Source organism: Hippocampus bargibanti, linkage group LG16 (genome assembly GCF_051943395.1).
Source record: "Hippocampus bargibanti isolate YZ-2025 linkage group LG16, ASM5194339v1, whole genome shotgun sequence".
Lineage (NCBI taxonomy): Eukaryota > Metazoa > Chordata > Actinopteri > Syngnathiformes > Syngnathidae > Hippocampus > Hippocampus bargibanti.
In genome coordinates, this window is record NC_142749.1 from 5,400,456 (window position 1) to 5,419,072 (window position 18,617).

The 18,617-nt window shown below is 41.5% G+C and overlaps 1 protein-coding gene across 1 annotated transcript in view; it reads right to left on the reverse strand.

Annotated features, from left to right (window-relative positions):
• The window catches only part of med13a (mediator complex subunit 13a), a 93,405-nt gene that overhangs the window by 11,646 nt on the left and 63,142 nt on the right, over window positions 1–18,617 (reverse strand). Inside the window, exons 5-16 of the mRNA XM_089017052.1 lie at window positions 17,875–18,075; window positions 17,579–17,773; window positions 17,283–17,445; window positions 16,200–16,310; window positions 14,775–15,527; window positions 11,201–11,417; window positions 8,646–8,676; window positions 8,210–8,331; window positions 8,001–8,091; window positions 6,620–6,831; window positions 5,477–5,673; window positions 340–1,259 (exon numbers count right to left, since the gene is read on the reverse strand). Of these exons, the coding sequence (XP_088873178.1) occupies window positions 340–1,259; window positions 5,477–5,673; window positions 6,620–6,831; window positions 8,001–8,091; window positions 8,210–8,331; window positions 8,646–8,676; window positions 11,201–11,417; window positions 14,775–15,527; window positions 16,200–16,310; window positions 17,283–17,445; window positions 17,579–17,773; window positions 17,875–18,075 (3,213 nt within the window). The remainder of the gene's footprint in view (window positions 1–339; window positions 1,260–5,476; window positions 5,674–6,619; window positions 6,832–8,000; window positions 8,092–8,209; window positions 8,332–8,645; window positions 8,677–11,200; window positions 11,418–14,774; window positions 15,528–16,199; window positions 16,311–17,282; window positions 17,446–17,578; window positions 17,774–17,874; window positions 18,076–18,617) is intronic.

The following is an 18,617-nucleotide window of genomic DNA, read 5'->3' on the forward strand; positions in this document are numbered from 1 at the left end:
GCGCCGTATATGTGAAGTTATATTGAGTCACTACAGTTCTCATAACTATTGTCAAGAGCCATTTCCCCGCTCCTTCATTTCCCCCCGTAGAAGTAGTGTGTAAACCCAGATTCTACGGTAGTGCCTTATAATGTGGTGTTCCTGATATTTTATCTATTTATATGTTATATTTGGAAAACTTTTGTCATTCATTGAAGGTGCGCCTCATAGTCCGGTGCGCCATATCTATGGAAAAAGTTTGAAAATCCACCATTCATTGGTCGTGTGCCTTATACTCCGGTGCGCCTTATACATAGGAAAATACGGCAATCGAGGAAACCATTTGCAACAATGCCTTACCATTTTGTTTGGACCAGTGGTGTAGACAAGTACTTTTGACCAGCGCCTCATCCACCTTTCCACCTGACATGTTGTCCATAAACTGCCTGCCGTGCTCCAGGGCCATATAGCAGTCACTGTGAAAATCCCTCTCCTCCACCCTAACACAGGGTGGCACATGACCACCCTTCACCCCACATGTCGGTCCGTCATCCAGGCTGGAAATCGGTGAAAAGGGGTTAGTACACTGGTCCTGCAGAAGCAGAATCAGTTCATCCGGGAGACGCTCTCCCCTCCCAACACCAGTTCTATTCAGGGAGTATATTCGTAGCTCCTCAAAGCGCCTTTCCGCCTCGCGACTGACATCTGAGCCACGGCCGATGATATCCAGCTCGTCCTCGAGAAAGAGGCCTGAGCCATTGCCATAGCGCCTGTTGACCACAGCACTGAAACCGCAGCTGCAGGCTTCCTGGGCCTCGCTGATGGGGTCATTGAGGTACACGCCCACGTCGGATCCTTTGATGTTCATGTTACAAACACAGATGCAGCAGCTGTCAAAGTTGCAGTCCTTGAAGAGGTTCATGACTGACTCGGAGAGAATGAGGGTGACGTAGAGACTGTGAGCCTCTGGGATGGAAGGAACGGTGGCTGGCTCCACTGAATTGAGCGGTCGACAGGTAGAAGGGGTGGAGGCTGGCGAGTAGAGGTCAGAGTTCTCGTACTTGAGGGAGCCCTGAACGCTGGCGGGACCTCGAGGTGTCCGTGGAGTGCGGGGCGTACGTGGGGTAGGCGCTGAAAAACGTGGGGTGGCGGGGGAAGGCAGGATGCCAGTGCCGCTGTTGCTTGGTGGAGCGCTGTTGGACATGAAGGGTGTGTGAGTTTGCGGCGTGTAGGTCTGGTTGTAGTCCTGGTCCAGAGTGCTGCCCACACTTGGGATATTACTGAGAAAAGAGAGACAGAAGATTAAAAAAACAAATTACAGCAATTGAAAGTTGAAACACAATTTGCTTTTAACTCATTCACTGCCAGATGATGTGCAAATATGTGTCCACTCCCGTACTAGGGTTTTTGGCATTTTCACTCAAATTGCAGGACCCACAGAATATTAAGTTTTAGGACAACAGTAGCCAAAATGGAACTGGATAGTGCCACTTAGTAGTTTTTTTTTTTTTTTTTTTTTTTTTTTTTTGACGACGATACTAGTGCAGCGTGTTCTAACGGAAACAAATTCCTTGTGTGTTCTACATACTTGACAATAAAGATGATTCTGATTCTGATTCTGACTACATTAACATTCAATACAGCATTAGAAACATTAGACTCTCTTCTTTCATCTGAAAAGGGGTTAATTCCTAAATTGTATGGGTCTGCAGTTAGGTGAGCTTCAATGGGGGCGGCTGTACAAAATACAATACAATACATGCATATTGACTTATATAGCGCTTTAACAACAGCTGAAGCTGTAACAAAGTGCTAACATGGACAAAAGGCAAATGGTGCCTCCTAGTTGAAGGGAAAAACATTTTATCGGCACACCCAGCAAGACAAAAAAAAAAAAAAAAAACCCAAACAAATTCGGGAATGGCACTCTATGGCAGCGAATAAGTTAAGAAAGGGGATGATTTGGAAGTAGCAGTACTCAAAGTTCATGCTGCGAATACATTATATTTTAGTGGACACTGCCGATTCCCACCATTGTGGAATGCTTTTTAATATTTTTGATTGAATGTTTGACACCATTTTGTGAAGAATGTTGAGGGGGTTAAAAAAACACTCTGACAAATGCATTTATATGGGCGTTAATGATATATTTGCGCATCGATTGAGTCCCTTTTTCTACCATATACAGTACCACCGGGTATCATGAAGCGCTGGAGTGCAAACTCAATTTGAGCTACCATGATGCCTTTCAGGAATGACCCATTTTCAAATAAAGTTATCTTTCTTTGCGAGCCATTTACTGTATATATGTTTTATTTGCAACAATGACAGTAAACAGAATAACATCGTGATCAGATCTCAGCTGAGCACACCCTGAGTGAAGTTTGCGCGCTCTCCTTCTTCTCCGGATATTCCCGCTTCCTCCCACATTCCAAAGACATGCATGTCGATTCAAAAAATAGTCACAAAGGAGATGGGAAAAGTCCAAGTCGCCCAATCACAATGCTGGTAACACTGATTACAGAGATTTTGTCAACAAGCTCATTGTCACCGGCGCTACTAACGGACGTCAGCAAACTCTGAATACCTAACCCCGCACCCCCAAATATGTTCTACGAGAGATGTTCTACTGTAAAAACATTTCCTCAAGCGCCCTTCTGAGGTCAGCCTTATTTTTAGGCTGCCGACCAACTGTGAAGACGCATTTGGAGAGTGAAGGAGCTCATTGTTCCCCTAAACTGCATGTGAGCAACAACACCTGGCACCGGCCGAATTCCGAGGAAGTCCCCCGCATGACTGCAGACAGGGCACGTTCCTGAAAGGGACATGATCTCAAAGGCGGCTGCGACACATTGTTACAAGATTGTTGGGTATGATTATTTGGAGGTTGGCCAAGTTGTTTTAAGTACAGACACTTTTCCCTCACAGCACAGCCCAATCCATTTCATGAGCAGAGAAGTGTTTTACATCCAAATATTTAATTATGACTTTGCGATTAAACTGGTTTAGCGATCAGACTGTGGCACGCATAGCAAGCCATTGATAAGCAAGTAGTTGTGTGGTATACCTTTAGTAATCAGTCCTGCTCCGTGACTTTCAAGATGAGCGCTTTGTTCATGAATAGCAACAAGATCTAAACTGACGACAACCTAGCATCGTTGAATGTTTGTTCAAAACAGGATGGTTCTAAGAACAGTGGTTTGGGTGATCTCATTCAGGTAAGTAGAAATGGGTGTTTGTTCATGAGTTGGCACAACCTATGTTCCCTGACCAAGCGTTAAAAAATAAATATGGGATTGGTTTAAAACAAGCACCAAAACATGTTCAGAACAAAACAAGGTAATTCTATTAAATATGCAGCGGATATGCAGAGGTTTTAAAATGTTGGCAAGAAGGTGTGTAGGTAAGAGAGGTAATGTGACAAACACGACATAAACACCAAGCTGTTAGCGTTAAAGGCTCTCCTGTGATAAACACCTTTTCATAAAAGAGCTTCATTTTACTAAGTTCCTCGCGGGACTTCTTCAGAAGGAAGCGCACAGGGGAAAGACCAAATGAGTGATAACTTGAACAAATGCAAATTGCACAGCAACACAACATGCACTGCATGGGAGAAATCAGCAATTAGCATTCAATCCCACCCTGTGGCATTTATACAAATTCTGCGCAAGTCTCCATTTCGGAACAGTCAGAGTGAAAAAAAAGAAAAAAAAGATCTGAGTGATTTGAAAATGGGGATGAATATCGAGGCACAGATGGCAGCAGCTTGAGTCACAAAGATGCTTCACCGGCTGAGTGAGTCAACATGAGCAATGACTAAAGTGACGTCTGCATTTTAAGATCTATGAAAAAGACATCGCTGCACATTTGAGGACCGGGGAAGCTAATTTATTAGTGCGAGATGTGAATAACAATATCGCTAAGTGATCCTCAGTTGACTGAGAAGGTCAATTAGCTTTACATTAATCTAAACTAATCCACTTCCTCAGTGCATGGATGCAACTATTCAGGTGTGCGTGCAAGGAGCACAGAAACCCAAGCAGACCTCTGACAACCTGCTGCATATCTTTGATCAGGTTGTCATGTGTCCTATTAACTCATTCACTGCCAGACAAAAATGCAAAAATGTGTCCACTCCAGTGCCAAATTTTTGTCATTGTCACTCAAATTTCAGGACCCACAGAATATTGAGTTTTAGGACTGCAAAAACACTCAATGCAGCGTAAGAAACCTCAGAAAAATGTTTTATAGCATCTAAAATACCCAAAACACGCAGTATGATAGTATTATTCAAATGCAAAACACCAATAAAAATGACTTAAAGTGTCCAAAATCTGCAAAAAATTGAGCTGCGAATTGGGCATTTTCAGAAAGTCCCGCCCCCAGTTCGTGACGTCACGCCAAGACGTCTTGCATTGCTGGAGAATAAAAACAATGGCTTCAGATTCGGAGATTATTCTTTCTTGTTACACATCCAGTTATGAATATGATTGAAATAGTTCTGAAGAGGAAAGCATACATGATTGAAAACGATTAAAGAATTTATTCCGTGTCATTTTGAGGCAAACGGGCTATGGATTGGATTTGGATTGGATATGCCTTTATTAGTCTCACAGGGGGGAATGTCGCACCCAAAAATGGCCACCGCTGTTGTGAGGAATGAATCAGCCCATTTCCACAGGCTGATAAATTGTGGCTTTTGGGTGCAACACAAGGTTTTCAAACCAAACAGTACAGCAAAATACATTGACGTGATGGAAGGACCGCTACAATGTGTCTTTTTTTACGGTCAGGCGCGAGTCTTAAAACGTAAAATATAGCTATATGCGGTGGAATCTTATTAAAATACGCTCAGCAGAAGTCATTTGAAGCCATTTTATAAATTATGGACACAACTTGTCCGGAGACGTCGGTTGTCCTTTAACAACAGCTGAAGCTGGAACAAAGTGCTAGGATGGAAAAAGGAAATGCGCCCTCTTGTGGAAGGGAAAAAAAAAACATTGCCAGAGGTGTGGCCAGCACTTTATCGGCACCTCAGCAAGAAAAAAAACCCAAACAAATCCGGGAATGGGCTTTAGGTCATATTTTCAATTCCCAAAAAATTGGGAATGGCAGTGAATGATTTAATTTAAGGGGAGTTATATGCAGCTATTTGTTAACAGTTCCCTAAATGGTAAGAATTTCACTTCAACTTTAACACACAGCCCAACCCACTAGCACGGGTCATGTTGAAAACCTTTCATGTTAAGATATTCTTGATGTAATATTTGGAATGTTAAAATATTTTTCGTGCATTCCTCTTCTTTCTTCATTCAATAAGACTTGATAACTGCAAATAACTGGAGGGAATCTGAAACATCAACGTGCTGTTAGTGTTGGATTTTTTTTTACACCCCACAAATTCTTCAAAAAATTTATAATATGCAATTGTGTCTTGTATAAACATAGGGGCTTTAAAAATATATGTACAATGTGAAATCTAAAACAAGTGCTCTACCTGTCTTTGTTGAGGACAGACATGACAGGAATGGGATTGAGCATCTCCCTGCCCATGGTCCAACTTGGTCGATAGATGGAATCCTCTGGTAGTTTAATAGGCGGGAGACAATGGCTGGGTAATGACTTCAATGGTGCGAACATGGAGCAGCCCACAAATGCCTGGCAAAGTTCTGGCTTGTAAACAAATGAATAGTCCTGAAAAATAGACAGATTATTAATATAGTAACCGAACTCGCAGAGGAAGTCAATTTCATTTACAGCGTTCCAGAACAGAAAAAAGTAAATCAAGGCGACATAGGAATTCTTTTGTTCGCCATCAATTTGAGTGACACTGAAAAGTGTTTCACTGTGCAGCCTCTCACTCAAAGTCATCGCACATAGGCTCTCGCTCACCCATGACCCAAATGAATTTAAGCGGTATAGAAAATGGATGGCAAAATTTATCATTTACGTTGGGCGAAGAAACTTTTTCTTGTTCTTTATAGTCACATCTTCTATGTATCTCCAGTTTAAACAAGGAATTCCAATGAGTATAGGGGCAGCCATTTTGGTACTTGCTGATAACTGAAAGTGACATCACAGTTGCTCAAGGCTCAGATAACGAACGATCACTCAGGGCTAAGATATGATCGGTTATAAATGACACCACTGGCTCCAAGAAATCTAAAATGTGTTGAGCTATTCTTCTTCTTTTCCCTTCTAGGGGTCGCCACAGTGAATCAGTGTCCTGCATCTTCAGATGTTTGATTTGCATATTCGTTTTGACCAAGTTTGATTTGCTTTCGCGGGCCAAATAAATTGATGTGGTGGGCCAGATTTGGCCCCCGGGCCTTGACTTGACTTGAAACTAAGTAGAGCAAAACCTCCAGCAAGGTTAAATTGCACATTGAGTGAAATATTCAAGGAGCCTCTTATTTCTAAAAAAAAAAAAGCGCTTTCTGGTCCACACGGACAGGATGATTTAAGACACAACAAGCTATGATTCTCTGGCAGGCCAATGATCCCATTGTGGGAAAATGGGCAAAGTGAAAAAATATATTCGGGAATATATTGTTGATACATGGAGAACGACCTAAAATAAGCTAGTGTAGTTTCGTAAGCAGTTTCATCAAACAAATTGAAGAAATTACTGAAGGCTGACCTTGATCTCAGAAGGCTTTGGGCTACAGAAACTCTCCTCCACCTCGATCTTGAAGTGACCCCCCAGTGACGAGATTCCATCCAGTGTGGTCATGCCAGGAGGTGGCTCATTGCTGCCGTAGTCTTTGCTACACATGTTCATGGGTGAGTAGCCCATAATGTGCTGCTCAAGCGAGGGAGGAGTGGGAAACATCTGGTGCAGGTCTGCCGAACCTGCGATAATGGAGTGAACACAGTGAAGTCACTATAAAATATGAAATGTCCCAATTTGTGACTTCAGCAATGCTCTCATAGGATCGAGCAAACCATGCGCATGGTAATGTGAGTTCGACAGATTTTAGAGTCTCATAGAAAAATGATCAGAGCCAATATGTCAAGACACTAATCACCTAACAATTGCAAAATACAGGTTGTGAGAATTTCATTTCTACTGTAACATGCAGCAATAAATGCATAAACAAGAATGGAGTACAACAGAACAATAAAAAGACATCACAATAAAAAGACCCCAATAAAAGGGAAAGTAAAAAAAAAACCATTAAGACCTTAATAAAAGGCAAACAACCCATGAGTTCAATTCAAATACTGTACCTGCTTCATAAAAAAAAAAAGTTCAATTAAACTGTATAAATCGCATTGCAATTAATTGAAATCCTCCATCATTTTCAGCCTTTGGGTACATTTTGCTTTTTCTTGTGACCTATTTTACCCTTTGTACTGGCCAAGACATTCCATAGCAAGCCTTCATTGTGGCTAGCCCACTTCTGCAATGGGAGTCAAGTGTTGCAAAGATGAGCTACACAAAGTCAGAGGTTCCGAAACTAACAGATAGTGTGGTAGTTTCGGACATACGCAAATGACAAACTGTTGATGAGTAAGAAGTTCATAATGAGTGCTGAAATCGCATCTCTGGAAGAAAGTACTGTACTTATTTTTCCGTTGTTGCGGAATATGTATTGGAATTAAATGCATGAAGCGGCTAGCAGGCAGAAAACCTATATGAAAAAAATAAATAACATAAAAATGACAACACAATAACTCAGGCACCCCGGTGGTCCTGTGGTTTGGGTATCTACCTCACAGTACCGAGGTCATGGGTACAATACTGACTCCGGCCTTTCTGTGTGAACTTTACATGTTGCATGGGATTTCTCCGGGTACTTGGGATTCCACATATGCCAAAAACGTGCATGACAGGTACAATTGCAGTGCCACAACTACAACCACTATATGGTAAGGCCAAGTTTAAGTATTTCGAGTGGCATCATTTAATACCCAGTGGACTGTGAGAATATTTTGTTATTCCAATTAACTTTAATTGAAAAACTGAGCCATGTGGCTGAACCATTACTCAATATACATATGAGAAGAGTAATACTTACTAATGCAGGATACCGGGTCCAATGTGGATGGCTTTGATTCCTTGTTGCCAAATTTTTCATCAGTTCCATTTACAGGCCGCCTGGAACCAGGCTGTGGACAAAGGGAGAAAACATATTTTAGAATCACAGTACCAGAGACAAAACATGTTCCAAACTTACTGTGGCTTCCACAAAAATTGAGTTATAAAAAAGGAGAATGTCTAACGAACCCCCAGTTCGTCCTCATCTGAGTTGAAGAGGTTGTCAAGGTCGTTGATGGAAACCACCAGGTCGGTTTCATGGATCAGGCTTGTGGAGGTTATGCGATTGTTAGCACCTGCCCGCTGAGGATCTGCAGGCAAATATTTGACATTTAGTTATTGAAAAAAAAGAGGTTCAAAATGGAAACAAAAATACAAACTTTTTGCAACAACATATTTGTCATGGTTTACAGCTGAGGTGTTTATTGAAAAGAATATGCAATGAAATAAATTTGGTTAAAGAGTAACATTAAAGACAACATCGCAACCCTGACATGTGAATAAAAAGCAGGATGCAATGTAATTTAAAGATTTTGAGGTCGCTCGGGTGATTATGTGTCCATGTAACAGCAGCCAAGTTATGCAAACAATCACGAATACAAAGGGAAACAGAAATAAGCCTTACCATCTGATGTGCCCGATCCGCTATCGTCACCCTGTTAGAAAGTGTAAACAGAAAAGGTTAGCGAGAGGAAATAAAATATAGTGTTAAGTCTCAGATTAAACCGTACACATGACCCACTGCTTATACTTACTGACCATATTTTTTTTTCCTGTAGAGTAATATGAAACAACTGTCAAATCTAAAAGGGCCTTCTGGATATTGTTATAAATTAAATGACATTACGAACAAATGCTAGGCTATTATATGAAAAACACAAAGTGGGCCATCAAGGGGATAGCAAAATGCATTTAAGGCACCACTTGTTTTTGTTTACAAAAATTAGTTAGACAATAAATGCTCTAATAGCAAGAGTAAAAATATAGGAGAGTTGTAGAAACAGTTAATGTGGTGAGGCTATACACTGTTGTGGCAAATGGGATTTCCAGTGTGAATCAGAGGGACATCAAGATCCAAGGAATGGCCCTTTGGGGGCCACCCGAAATCAATATTTCAGAGGGCTTGCCTTTCTTTATAACATGCAGGCAAATGTTTGTACATGTACTCTGTACAGTTCTTTCTGCAGCAACAGGAATGTTATGTTTGAGCTATTCATTTTAATATGCTCTCAAGGCTTTTCTCAGTACAGCAGGGTTTAAACAGACCACTTTTAAGAAGCAGTCAACAATAGTGTACAACCATTGTCAAATCACACTTGACTGTATGTCTGCCATAGAGTTGATTTATGATAGCGGTAGGATTCCAAATGTGCTCCGAAAGACAACTACTTATACTTTAGAACAAAAAGTCATATCACATCTCACTCAAAATAATACTTAATTATAATAATTACTATGTATATATAGGATGCATTAAGATGAGGACTGTTGTTCCAATGCACTTTAGTATGTGAACTTTACAAATAAGGTAGTCGTGTTTTGGCACCTCAACAGAAAAGGCAGTTAATATTTGACAGATATCTACAGGGAGACAGCTTGCACATGTCTCAGACTGTTGCTTTTACGAGTTGTGTGGGAACTCGTCAAAATGATGACTTTACTCTTGTAAAAATTACAGCTTTCATCTTGAAACAATGAGATTATGCTCAGAAGTTTTTTATCAATAAAAAATTTGACTTTTACCTGTGATATCACATCTTTTTCCTCATGAAATAAGATATTTTAGCTTTATTATGCCTTTGTCCATACCATTGCAGATGCAATGAATAAAAAAAAACAAGGAGAATGAGCACTCAAACACCCTTTCCTAGAAAAAACAAGCACTGAAACGCAATAAAGACATTCACAACTGTACCGTATTTTAAGGCATAAGGCATACTTAACTCATTCACTGCCAGATGACGTGCAAATATGTGTCCAGTCCAGTGCCAGGGTTTTTGTCATTTTCACTCAAATTGCAGGACCCATAGAATATTGAGTTTTAGGACTACGTAAACATTCAATTTCACATAAGCAACCTGAGACTCTTCTTTCGTCAGAAAAAAAGAGTTAATTCTTCAATTATATGGGTCTGGAGTTATCTGAGCTTGAAATGGGGGTGGCTGTATAAAATACAATACAATAGATACATAGTGATTGATATCGCGCTTTAACAACAGTTGAAGCTGTAACAAAGCGCTAACATGGACAAAAGCGCTTTATCGGCACACCCCGCAAAAAAAAAAAAGAACAGAACTAATTTGGGAGTGGCGCTAATCGTCATGCTTTTCAATTCCCGAATAAATTCAGGAATGGCAGTGAATGAGTTAAATTCTAGTATTTGTCTCAAAAAGTGATCATGTGCTTTGGAACCCGCTAATCCGCACCATACCGTATGATTGGATGTCGATTTTTCAGTATGTGTTGGTCATACGAGATAGAACTCCTTCATGCATCCATTTATCAGAATCAGTGTAAATACAATCCTCCTATTAAACTGGTAAATTCGAACAGGAGCATTGAGGGTTACTGTATGTTTAAAAAAAGGAGGCCAGATCAAATAAGACACATTTAAGAAAAACTGGACAACCTAACCAATTGATGTTCCTGTGTTAACTTACAATGGGGATTTTTGGACAGTTTCCTGTTACAACAGACATTGGGCAGTGAAAGTGGCTGAGGAAACCAGTTATTTTTAAGGCAGTTTTGCTCGAGATGATGATGGTATTTTTTTACCTCGCACGATCGCTGCCCTCTTGTCCACTCTTGCCAAAGTGAGGACGGGTGAAATGGTTTCTCTGCTGACCTTCCACGAAGGCTCAGCAAAGAATGAAAATAATGTTGAGTCTATTGTGTGATAAGATAAACTGGTCTGATCGATTCAAATACTGTAAATTCATGCTTTACTCTTCAGGATGACACAGGTACTCCTTATAATAAAGTGTAATCGTGGTTCAGAGTGAATCTGGACACGATTTCGTTGATACACAAACACAGAAAAAGAAGAAAATACATTTGAGATAGCTTCACATTGTACATGTTTTTTTTTCTGAGAGCAACAGAATAAGAGGGGAAAAAGGTTCAGGACATTTTAAAGAGGACAAATACATCCATTAGTTCCAGCGAGCCCTGAAGCCTTACCTTATGTTTCATGCCTGGCTCACGCTCCCCGCCTGCCTTATCCTTTTTGTTGGAAAATGTGAATTTCACATCTCCTTCCTCAAAGGCATAGGGGTCCACCTCAGGCTCGTGATCTCCGTCTGTGATGGCAGAAACCAGGTACTGGCTTTTCCTGGCGCGATACATCTGAATGCGTTCGTCAGAGACCTTCAGTGGGAATTTCAATGTGGACATCACCCTGGGGGAGGAAGAAAAATGCTGGAAAATGAGCACTGAAGCGTAAATCAAAAACACCAGATCATGAATATGTATTATTCATATAAATTTCAAAAGCTTCATTTTCAACTGTATACCAATAAAGATTAAATTTGATTAGCAAGTAAACAAAAATAGATTTCCATGTTTGCTAAAGTGCTGTGCCGCTGCTTGATAATCCTTGTCAGCACGGCTTTGTGTTTATCAGCATTAAATGCAATGGCAGCAACTGCAAACAACTCTGACAGCTGTCTTGGAGCAAGACTGGATGCTTGGTGTTTGTTGTCAGACATTTCAAACAGATTAACGAGAATATGGTGACGACTACCACGACGGACTGTTCATACACAGACAAATTGATCACTCAGCATGAAATGGCTCATCAGAATCTCCAATGTGACCACAGCCCTAATTGTTCTTCTCGTGTGAGAATGTTTGGGGGGTAGGGTAGTGCACCATAGATTTGTTACTGTCAGGGCCCCTCTCCAAACCACTCCTCAATCCACCCCACCTCCCATCCCAGCCACACATACACACACACGCGTAGGTCCTCTCGTCATGCATATCCTATTCTGATGCGAGGTGATGGAATGCAGCGGCCCGGGCCACACATTAGCCATCATTCAGGGCCATAGCCGGAAGGGTTATAGCTCAACAGAATAGCCCATCCGAGCCTTTGGTCCATTGGGATTGCAGAAAATTTCCACTCTGACCACCCCCTCAAGTGCTATTCCTCAAACTCGACAGACAACCCTTGCTCTATTCCATCCACCCGCCTTCACTTAAAACAGCTTCCTCAGCGTAAATGTCTTACCCAAAAGCAAGCAATATTATAGCCATAGCTTTGACTCTATTATAACAACAGTTCATCTTGATCTAACCTGACTATTACTCTTGCTCTCTTCTAGCTTTGGCGCCTGCTGCTTGTGTGTAGGAATCAGGGTAGTGCGGGACGCACACGTCGGTGCTGTATGATGTCAAAAGGGCACATAGCAAGGGATTAACATGCCATGTGCGGCTAAGCGGTTCATCCCAATGAGGAATAAGATGGGAGACAGTAAATGTCTGAAGTGTCAACTGTATTGTGTGGCTGCAGAATTATCAATGAAAAAAATTATTGAAGACCCCACCCCACCCCAAATCTTTACAATTTTTAATTTAAGTTAAATTCGGTGACGAATCATGTTAAAGCACTTGGCTGCCACTAGCAGATGTGTTGTTGAAATAGCTTTAACTACAGTGATTCCTTTTTGAAAGTCGAATACATTCTGTGAAGAAGACCAGACCTCAATTTAGTATAATGTCTCATATTGTATACGCCTTTAAGGAGGGTATCCTTGTAAGTAACAAAGCATGGGTGATGTTGTGGCCTATTGTAGCCACTTTCTCGTTTTATTTTTATGTTTTACTGTTGAGTGTATATGTAACTGGCGGAAATATTGAGTCATTGCCATGAGAACAAAAATATAATTTATTTGGTCTTGTTGTTTTGTAAAGGTGTTCAACACTTCTATGTGAACCTTCATATTTATGTTTTTCTCAAAATCTTCTTCAATACTTTATTTGGAATACAGTACTTTGTCATGGACCACTTCTGGTTCAGTGCTATGCGTTTTGATGTGCAAGCGAAATCGCTAGAGAGAGAAACAGAACCAGAGAAATTGCGAGAGAGAGAGAGACAGAGAGAGACAAAACGACAGTCTATTCAACGCCATTAGTTTATCGACAGGGTGACCCAAAAAGATGCGATGCGTACCCATGACAATTGAAATTGTGGCTTTGATTAAAACGCTATTTATTTCAAATTACAACCACACATTATTCAGTTTATGGAGGACTATGCACCAGAGTTTCAGCCGTATCTGTCAATTTTTAGTCAATTTATGGCTTTCCCAAGATGAGTTCCAAATGTCCACCATTTCGTTGCAAGCAAACCTGTACACGTCTGACAAAGTTGTCAATCACTTTTACACACTGACCCAAAAAGATGCGTCCTACCGAGTCCCTCACCCCAGCAATGTTTTCTCCCAAAAGAGGAACTCTGGTGAATGCTCATCCATAAACTGAATAATGTGTGGTCTTAATTTGAAATAATCAAACCCACAATTGAAATTTTCATGGGTACGCATCTTTTTGGGTCACCCTGTACTTTCGGTTTACAATGTGCACACAATATTTTATTAATTTGCTTATTTACTGTATGTCTTATTATGGTACTGTATGTCATATTGTGGTAATGTCGATTGTTGCTTTAAAGGACAACCGACGTCTCCGGACAAGTTGTGTCCATAATTTGTAAAATGGCTTCAAATTACCCAAAATGGCTTCAAATGACTCAAATTGCACCCAAAAGCCGCCAAAAGGCCATAAGAGGGCGTCCAAGTGACATATAAGGAATTTATCAGCCTGTGGAAACGGAGGTGGCCACAGGAGGTCGCCATTTTGTGCCTCTTTTATTTTTTATGGCGTGAGAGATTGCCGCCCAATGTTGCCTCAAAATGGCACAAATAAATTATTTAATCGATTTCAAACATGTATGCTTTCCTCTTCAGAACTATTTCAATCATATTCATAACTGGATATGTAACAAGAAAGCATATTCTCAGAATCTGAAGCCATTGTTTTCATTCACTAGCAATGCAAGACGTCTTGGCATGACGTCACGAACTGGGGGCGGGACTTTCTGAAAATGCCCAATTCGCAGCTCAATTTTTTTTGCAGATTTTGGACACTTTACGTCATTTTTATTGGTGTTTTGCATTTGACTAAAAATATCATACTGCGTGTTTTGGGTATTTTAGATGCTATAAACCGTTTTTCTGATGTCAGTTAAAAAACAAAAAAGTGACATCGGTTGTCCTTTAAATGTTTTTTTGTTTTCACTGTGTTCCAGAAGAAACATTTTGGACATCAGTACAAGGCGCCATCCTTGACTAGGGTAGATACAGTATATATATTGGTTTTCATTCAAGAAAACGCTAAAAGTTCTTTGGGAAGTGCCCCCGACTTCAATCAAGCTATGACATGTCTCAGGCCCAGCGCTAAAATTGTGGTTCACGTCACAAAGGAGAAAAAAAATCTTCCAACTGACAACTAAGAGCACTAAAATTAAAAACATATTGTCATTTGGATAACTTTGAAGTCAAGATACCAAACAAGCACAACATAGGCAGGTGCAACTCCAGCAGGAACAAGTATTCTGCTGATCACGTCCGGTGAATTCAGAATATTCCAGACAGCTTCTCCCATTAAAAGCTTGATGAACGTTCCTTAAAGGCAATTACACAAATGCCATTCGAGTGGCTATGACAGAAAGCACCAATTATTGATTGATACTTACTCAGTCACAGACACAAGGTTGTCCTGCGAAGTTAAACCATCTTCCCTAAACTTTTCCCCTGGTAGTTGTGGTGTGGGCAGCTCTGCTTCTTTCTTGCGGGATAGGTTGAATAGCCTCCAGGGTGAGTGAGTGCTGTCATCTTCTAGCTGGACTCCTGTGCCTGTATACACAGTGGGTTCGGGATGGTCTGAATAACCAGAGGTTGAAGACTGAGGGTGGTTTGAGGAGAAGTGCTGGGTCAGACCCTCTGGGCCTACAGGCTCCTCATTGCCATTCTTTGCTCCCAGGCATGGCTCTAGAGGAGGTTGGTAAAAGTGTTGGTTGTTGGGGGTGGAAGGGTTCTTCAAACCCTCCGCGGGATCCTCACCACGTTCGCATGGATGAGGGCTTAGCGGCGGCGGTTGCGGGGAGTTGGCAAGGTCTGGCGGCCCTCCCGTGGTGATCACCGCACTATTGAGCTGAGGTGTTTTTTGAATGGTTGACACAACATCTGTCGAACGAATACTCGAGTATCTTCCAGCATCCTGACTCCTCATCACAAGTCTTTGGCCGGCTGTTGCCTCAGTCTCCATCGTGGTGTCTTCGCTGGTCAGGTTTCGATGATGGAAAGGTGTCTGGGGTCTTTTCTGCTGCTTGTCACTCTTGTCTGGCTTCTCTCCTCCAGCTTTGTGCTTTGTAGGAGTCTGGGAGGCCTGCCCCACTGACAGAGCTTGGCCCACATTTCCGCCTGTTCGCTGCTTCACTGATTTATGTCTGGAGGAAAGAGGATGAACATGAATATACGATGAGACTTTGATGCAATGGTGACATAAACCAAAAGTGAGCAGAGAGTCTGAAATGGAAGCAAATCACCTGTCAGTCAATGGATTTAAAAAAGAAAGGCTTTACAAGTGAACAATGTAGCTATCATTCGACACATAACTGACACATGTAATTTTCAAATAGAAATCACTAAAATGTGTAAAATGTCATCCATGGGTATTAATGGAAAATCAGTTAACAAGAACTGTCAAAAACAAGAGCATCAATTACTGTGAAAATGTCCACTAAGTACCTGCATCTAAAAGAAAAGAATACAGATTTGCCATTCCAATTGAAAATAAACTGTTTCAATATTCTGTGATTAAAATGCTGGGCGGATCCAAACTAATGTGGATCTCAGCGGCTGTCCAAACCAGATCTGCTCTCAAAAGATGAAAGAAAGATTTCACACGTTAAACACATTTCGCTAAGATGAGCTAAGCATTTAGACAGCCTGCTCGCTCATTGGAATTTCAAACCACAAGCTGATCTGACGACGATATAAATGGTTCTTTTTTACATACATAACGAGTTTAACAGGATCCAAATCATGGCTGAGCCCGGGTGGTTACATACTGTACTCGGCGAAAAAACCTAATTGTTTGGTCACGGACTGTCATTTACCGAGAACAGCTGCAGTACGACCGCGTAGATGGCTCCACAAAATTCCATCTTCCCACTCTTTCTGTCTGGTCCTCCTCGCAGGTACCATTGGTTGCAGCTGAGTACTTGCGCCTGTGTAGGAAGCAAATTAACAACATTCATAATGACCACAACGTGCTTGTGAATATCCACGCTCTCCAATTTATTGACATACTCAAACTGTAGATATTTGTTGCCCACTTGTTATCATTTGATTTGATTAATCCTGGCGTTCTACAATGGTAACTGCCATTTGCTTGCAGCAGTAGTATTTTGGATGACACGTTAATAGCTAACAATGACTGACATTTTGTGCTTGCACAGGGGCAACAGAACCTTTGATGCTCCCAATGTGTCAGATTCACTGATAGTAAATAATTCACAAGACCAAGGGACAACACTGCAATACAGGACATCACAGTTTAATATTGGTAGAGCATGAGGGTTTGTGTCGGTGAAGAACCGTGATTATGTTCTCGGCTAAATTTCTTTGTGTGTGTTTTTTCTTTAGTCATTTAATTCATCCATATTAGTTTAAATCGTTGGAAGCTATCAGTGCGCCAGCCTATCAGGATAGGAGTTAAATGTAGTTTATTTTTCATCTGATTCTTCTGCTCGTTGCTTAGCAGGACGACTGTCCGAGTGAGCAGAATACTATATTGTGCTAACCTGTGCGCCCAGCCCATGTCATCCACAGAAATCTAAGTCTGGGTTCTTTGGATCTTTTCCAGACAAGGATTACCTCATTTAAATAAGGACAGCAGCCTCTCTGCACCCCCTCTTAAGAATTGACGACTAAGTTTATTATTTAGAAGTGATGGCTTAATGCTGCGTTTTGGAGAGTGGCAAAGGTGATAGAGCACACATGTAGTCACATCAACGTGTGTGTCGCTGAAAATCGTTATTTAACACGATACATCATTTCCATTCAACGAAGATAAAATCGGCTTTGGGCTTTCCGCTTGCTTTGAAAGACTAATCAAATTTTAAAAAGTTCACCACTGCTGGCATCACAAGGCAATTCAAAAGGCAAAGACAAGTGAACAGAGGTAATGAAAATCTTACTTGTTCTGGGCTCGGTTGATATTGCACTCCTGCCAGACACGCTCCATAACTTGACTGGCAAGCTGTCGAGGAATTTTACCTCCGTGGTGGCTTGATCTGTCCACACTGAACGTGTCACATGAAGAAGCCATCCTTAACCACTTCTGGGCTGAGTGAGAGTCCACTACGGAGAGGAAGATCCAATGCTAAATAAACCACTTGACGAATTAAATGATTACAGATTCATTTCAAGAAAAGATCCCATTAATAGAGTGAAGTATCTTGGATGGCAAATGCTTTTCTTGTTTGACTACTACCTGTGTGCACCTCCTCAGGCGATGTGGGAGGGGTGAGGGTCACCAATGACATGGCAGGCTCTCGCTGGGATGCAGGCACTTGGTGACCACCCGAAAAGACGGCAGTACATTGGGAGGACCCCACGGGGGCTACAACAGGGATGTCTGATTGGGGAACGAGCACTAAGCAGGCTGGGTAAACCATTCGCACACCACCTACACAGAAAGATGCACAAATGTTCCAGTAAAATATCAATATAATCAATAAAACACCAAGATACCAATGTGTAAAACATGATGGGAAAAATAAAACTGACCAACAAGGACCTCTACAGCGGCCAGAGAGTCGTCTTCCCACTCCATATCTTCCATTTTGTCCTCTAACACTCCATCCTTGGCACCAGGACTGATGGGATAAAACTGGTTCCAGTCCTCAATCAGCTTCTGGGTGGGTGGGTCAGACATCTTGAACGATTGGCCGGTCAGGGTCCCATTCAGCCCAAAAGGACTCAGGATGACTTTTGGAAAGGGACCATTAGGGAGGACAGAAGGACACGGAGGGTACTGTTAGACAGAAGCGGGATGTGAATACATCGTGCTAACATCAATCTGCCAAAGGAGTTGCAAAACTTAACGAAAATTCCATCGCTTAGTTGCTTTGGCTTACAGCTTGACTCCATCCATATTGACATGCAAAACGGTTATATCCTTTTACCCTATTTTGCCTATTCCTTTTTCTAAATGACTTATTTGCCCTTTCCCTTGCTTATCCTGAACTTAATAACCACTTTCCTTTTTTCAATATTTTCAGCCCCATCACCGCTCTTACAATTTAATCCTTTATATGCTCATAACGTTTCCTTTCTTTCCCCAGTTCTTTAGGCTTTGGTTTCCTCATCGTTCTGTCATCTCCGGCCTATTCAGGAGCACAGTGACCTTTCCATAGCAATGCTGGACTCAGCCAGTCCCAGAGGGGTTGCCAAATACTTACAGAGCAATCCAGACGTCAATTATTGGCAAGCGGCAGCCTCTCAGAGGCCATAAACAGAGGCTTATAAAA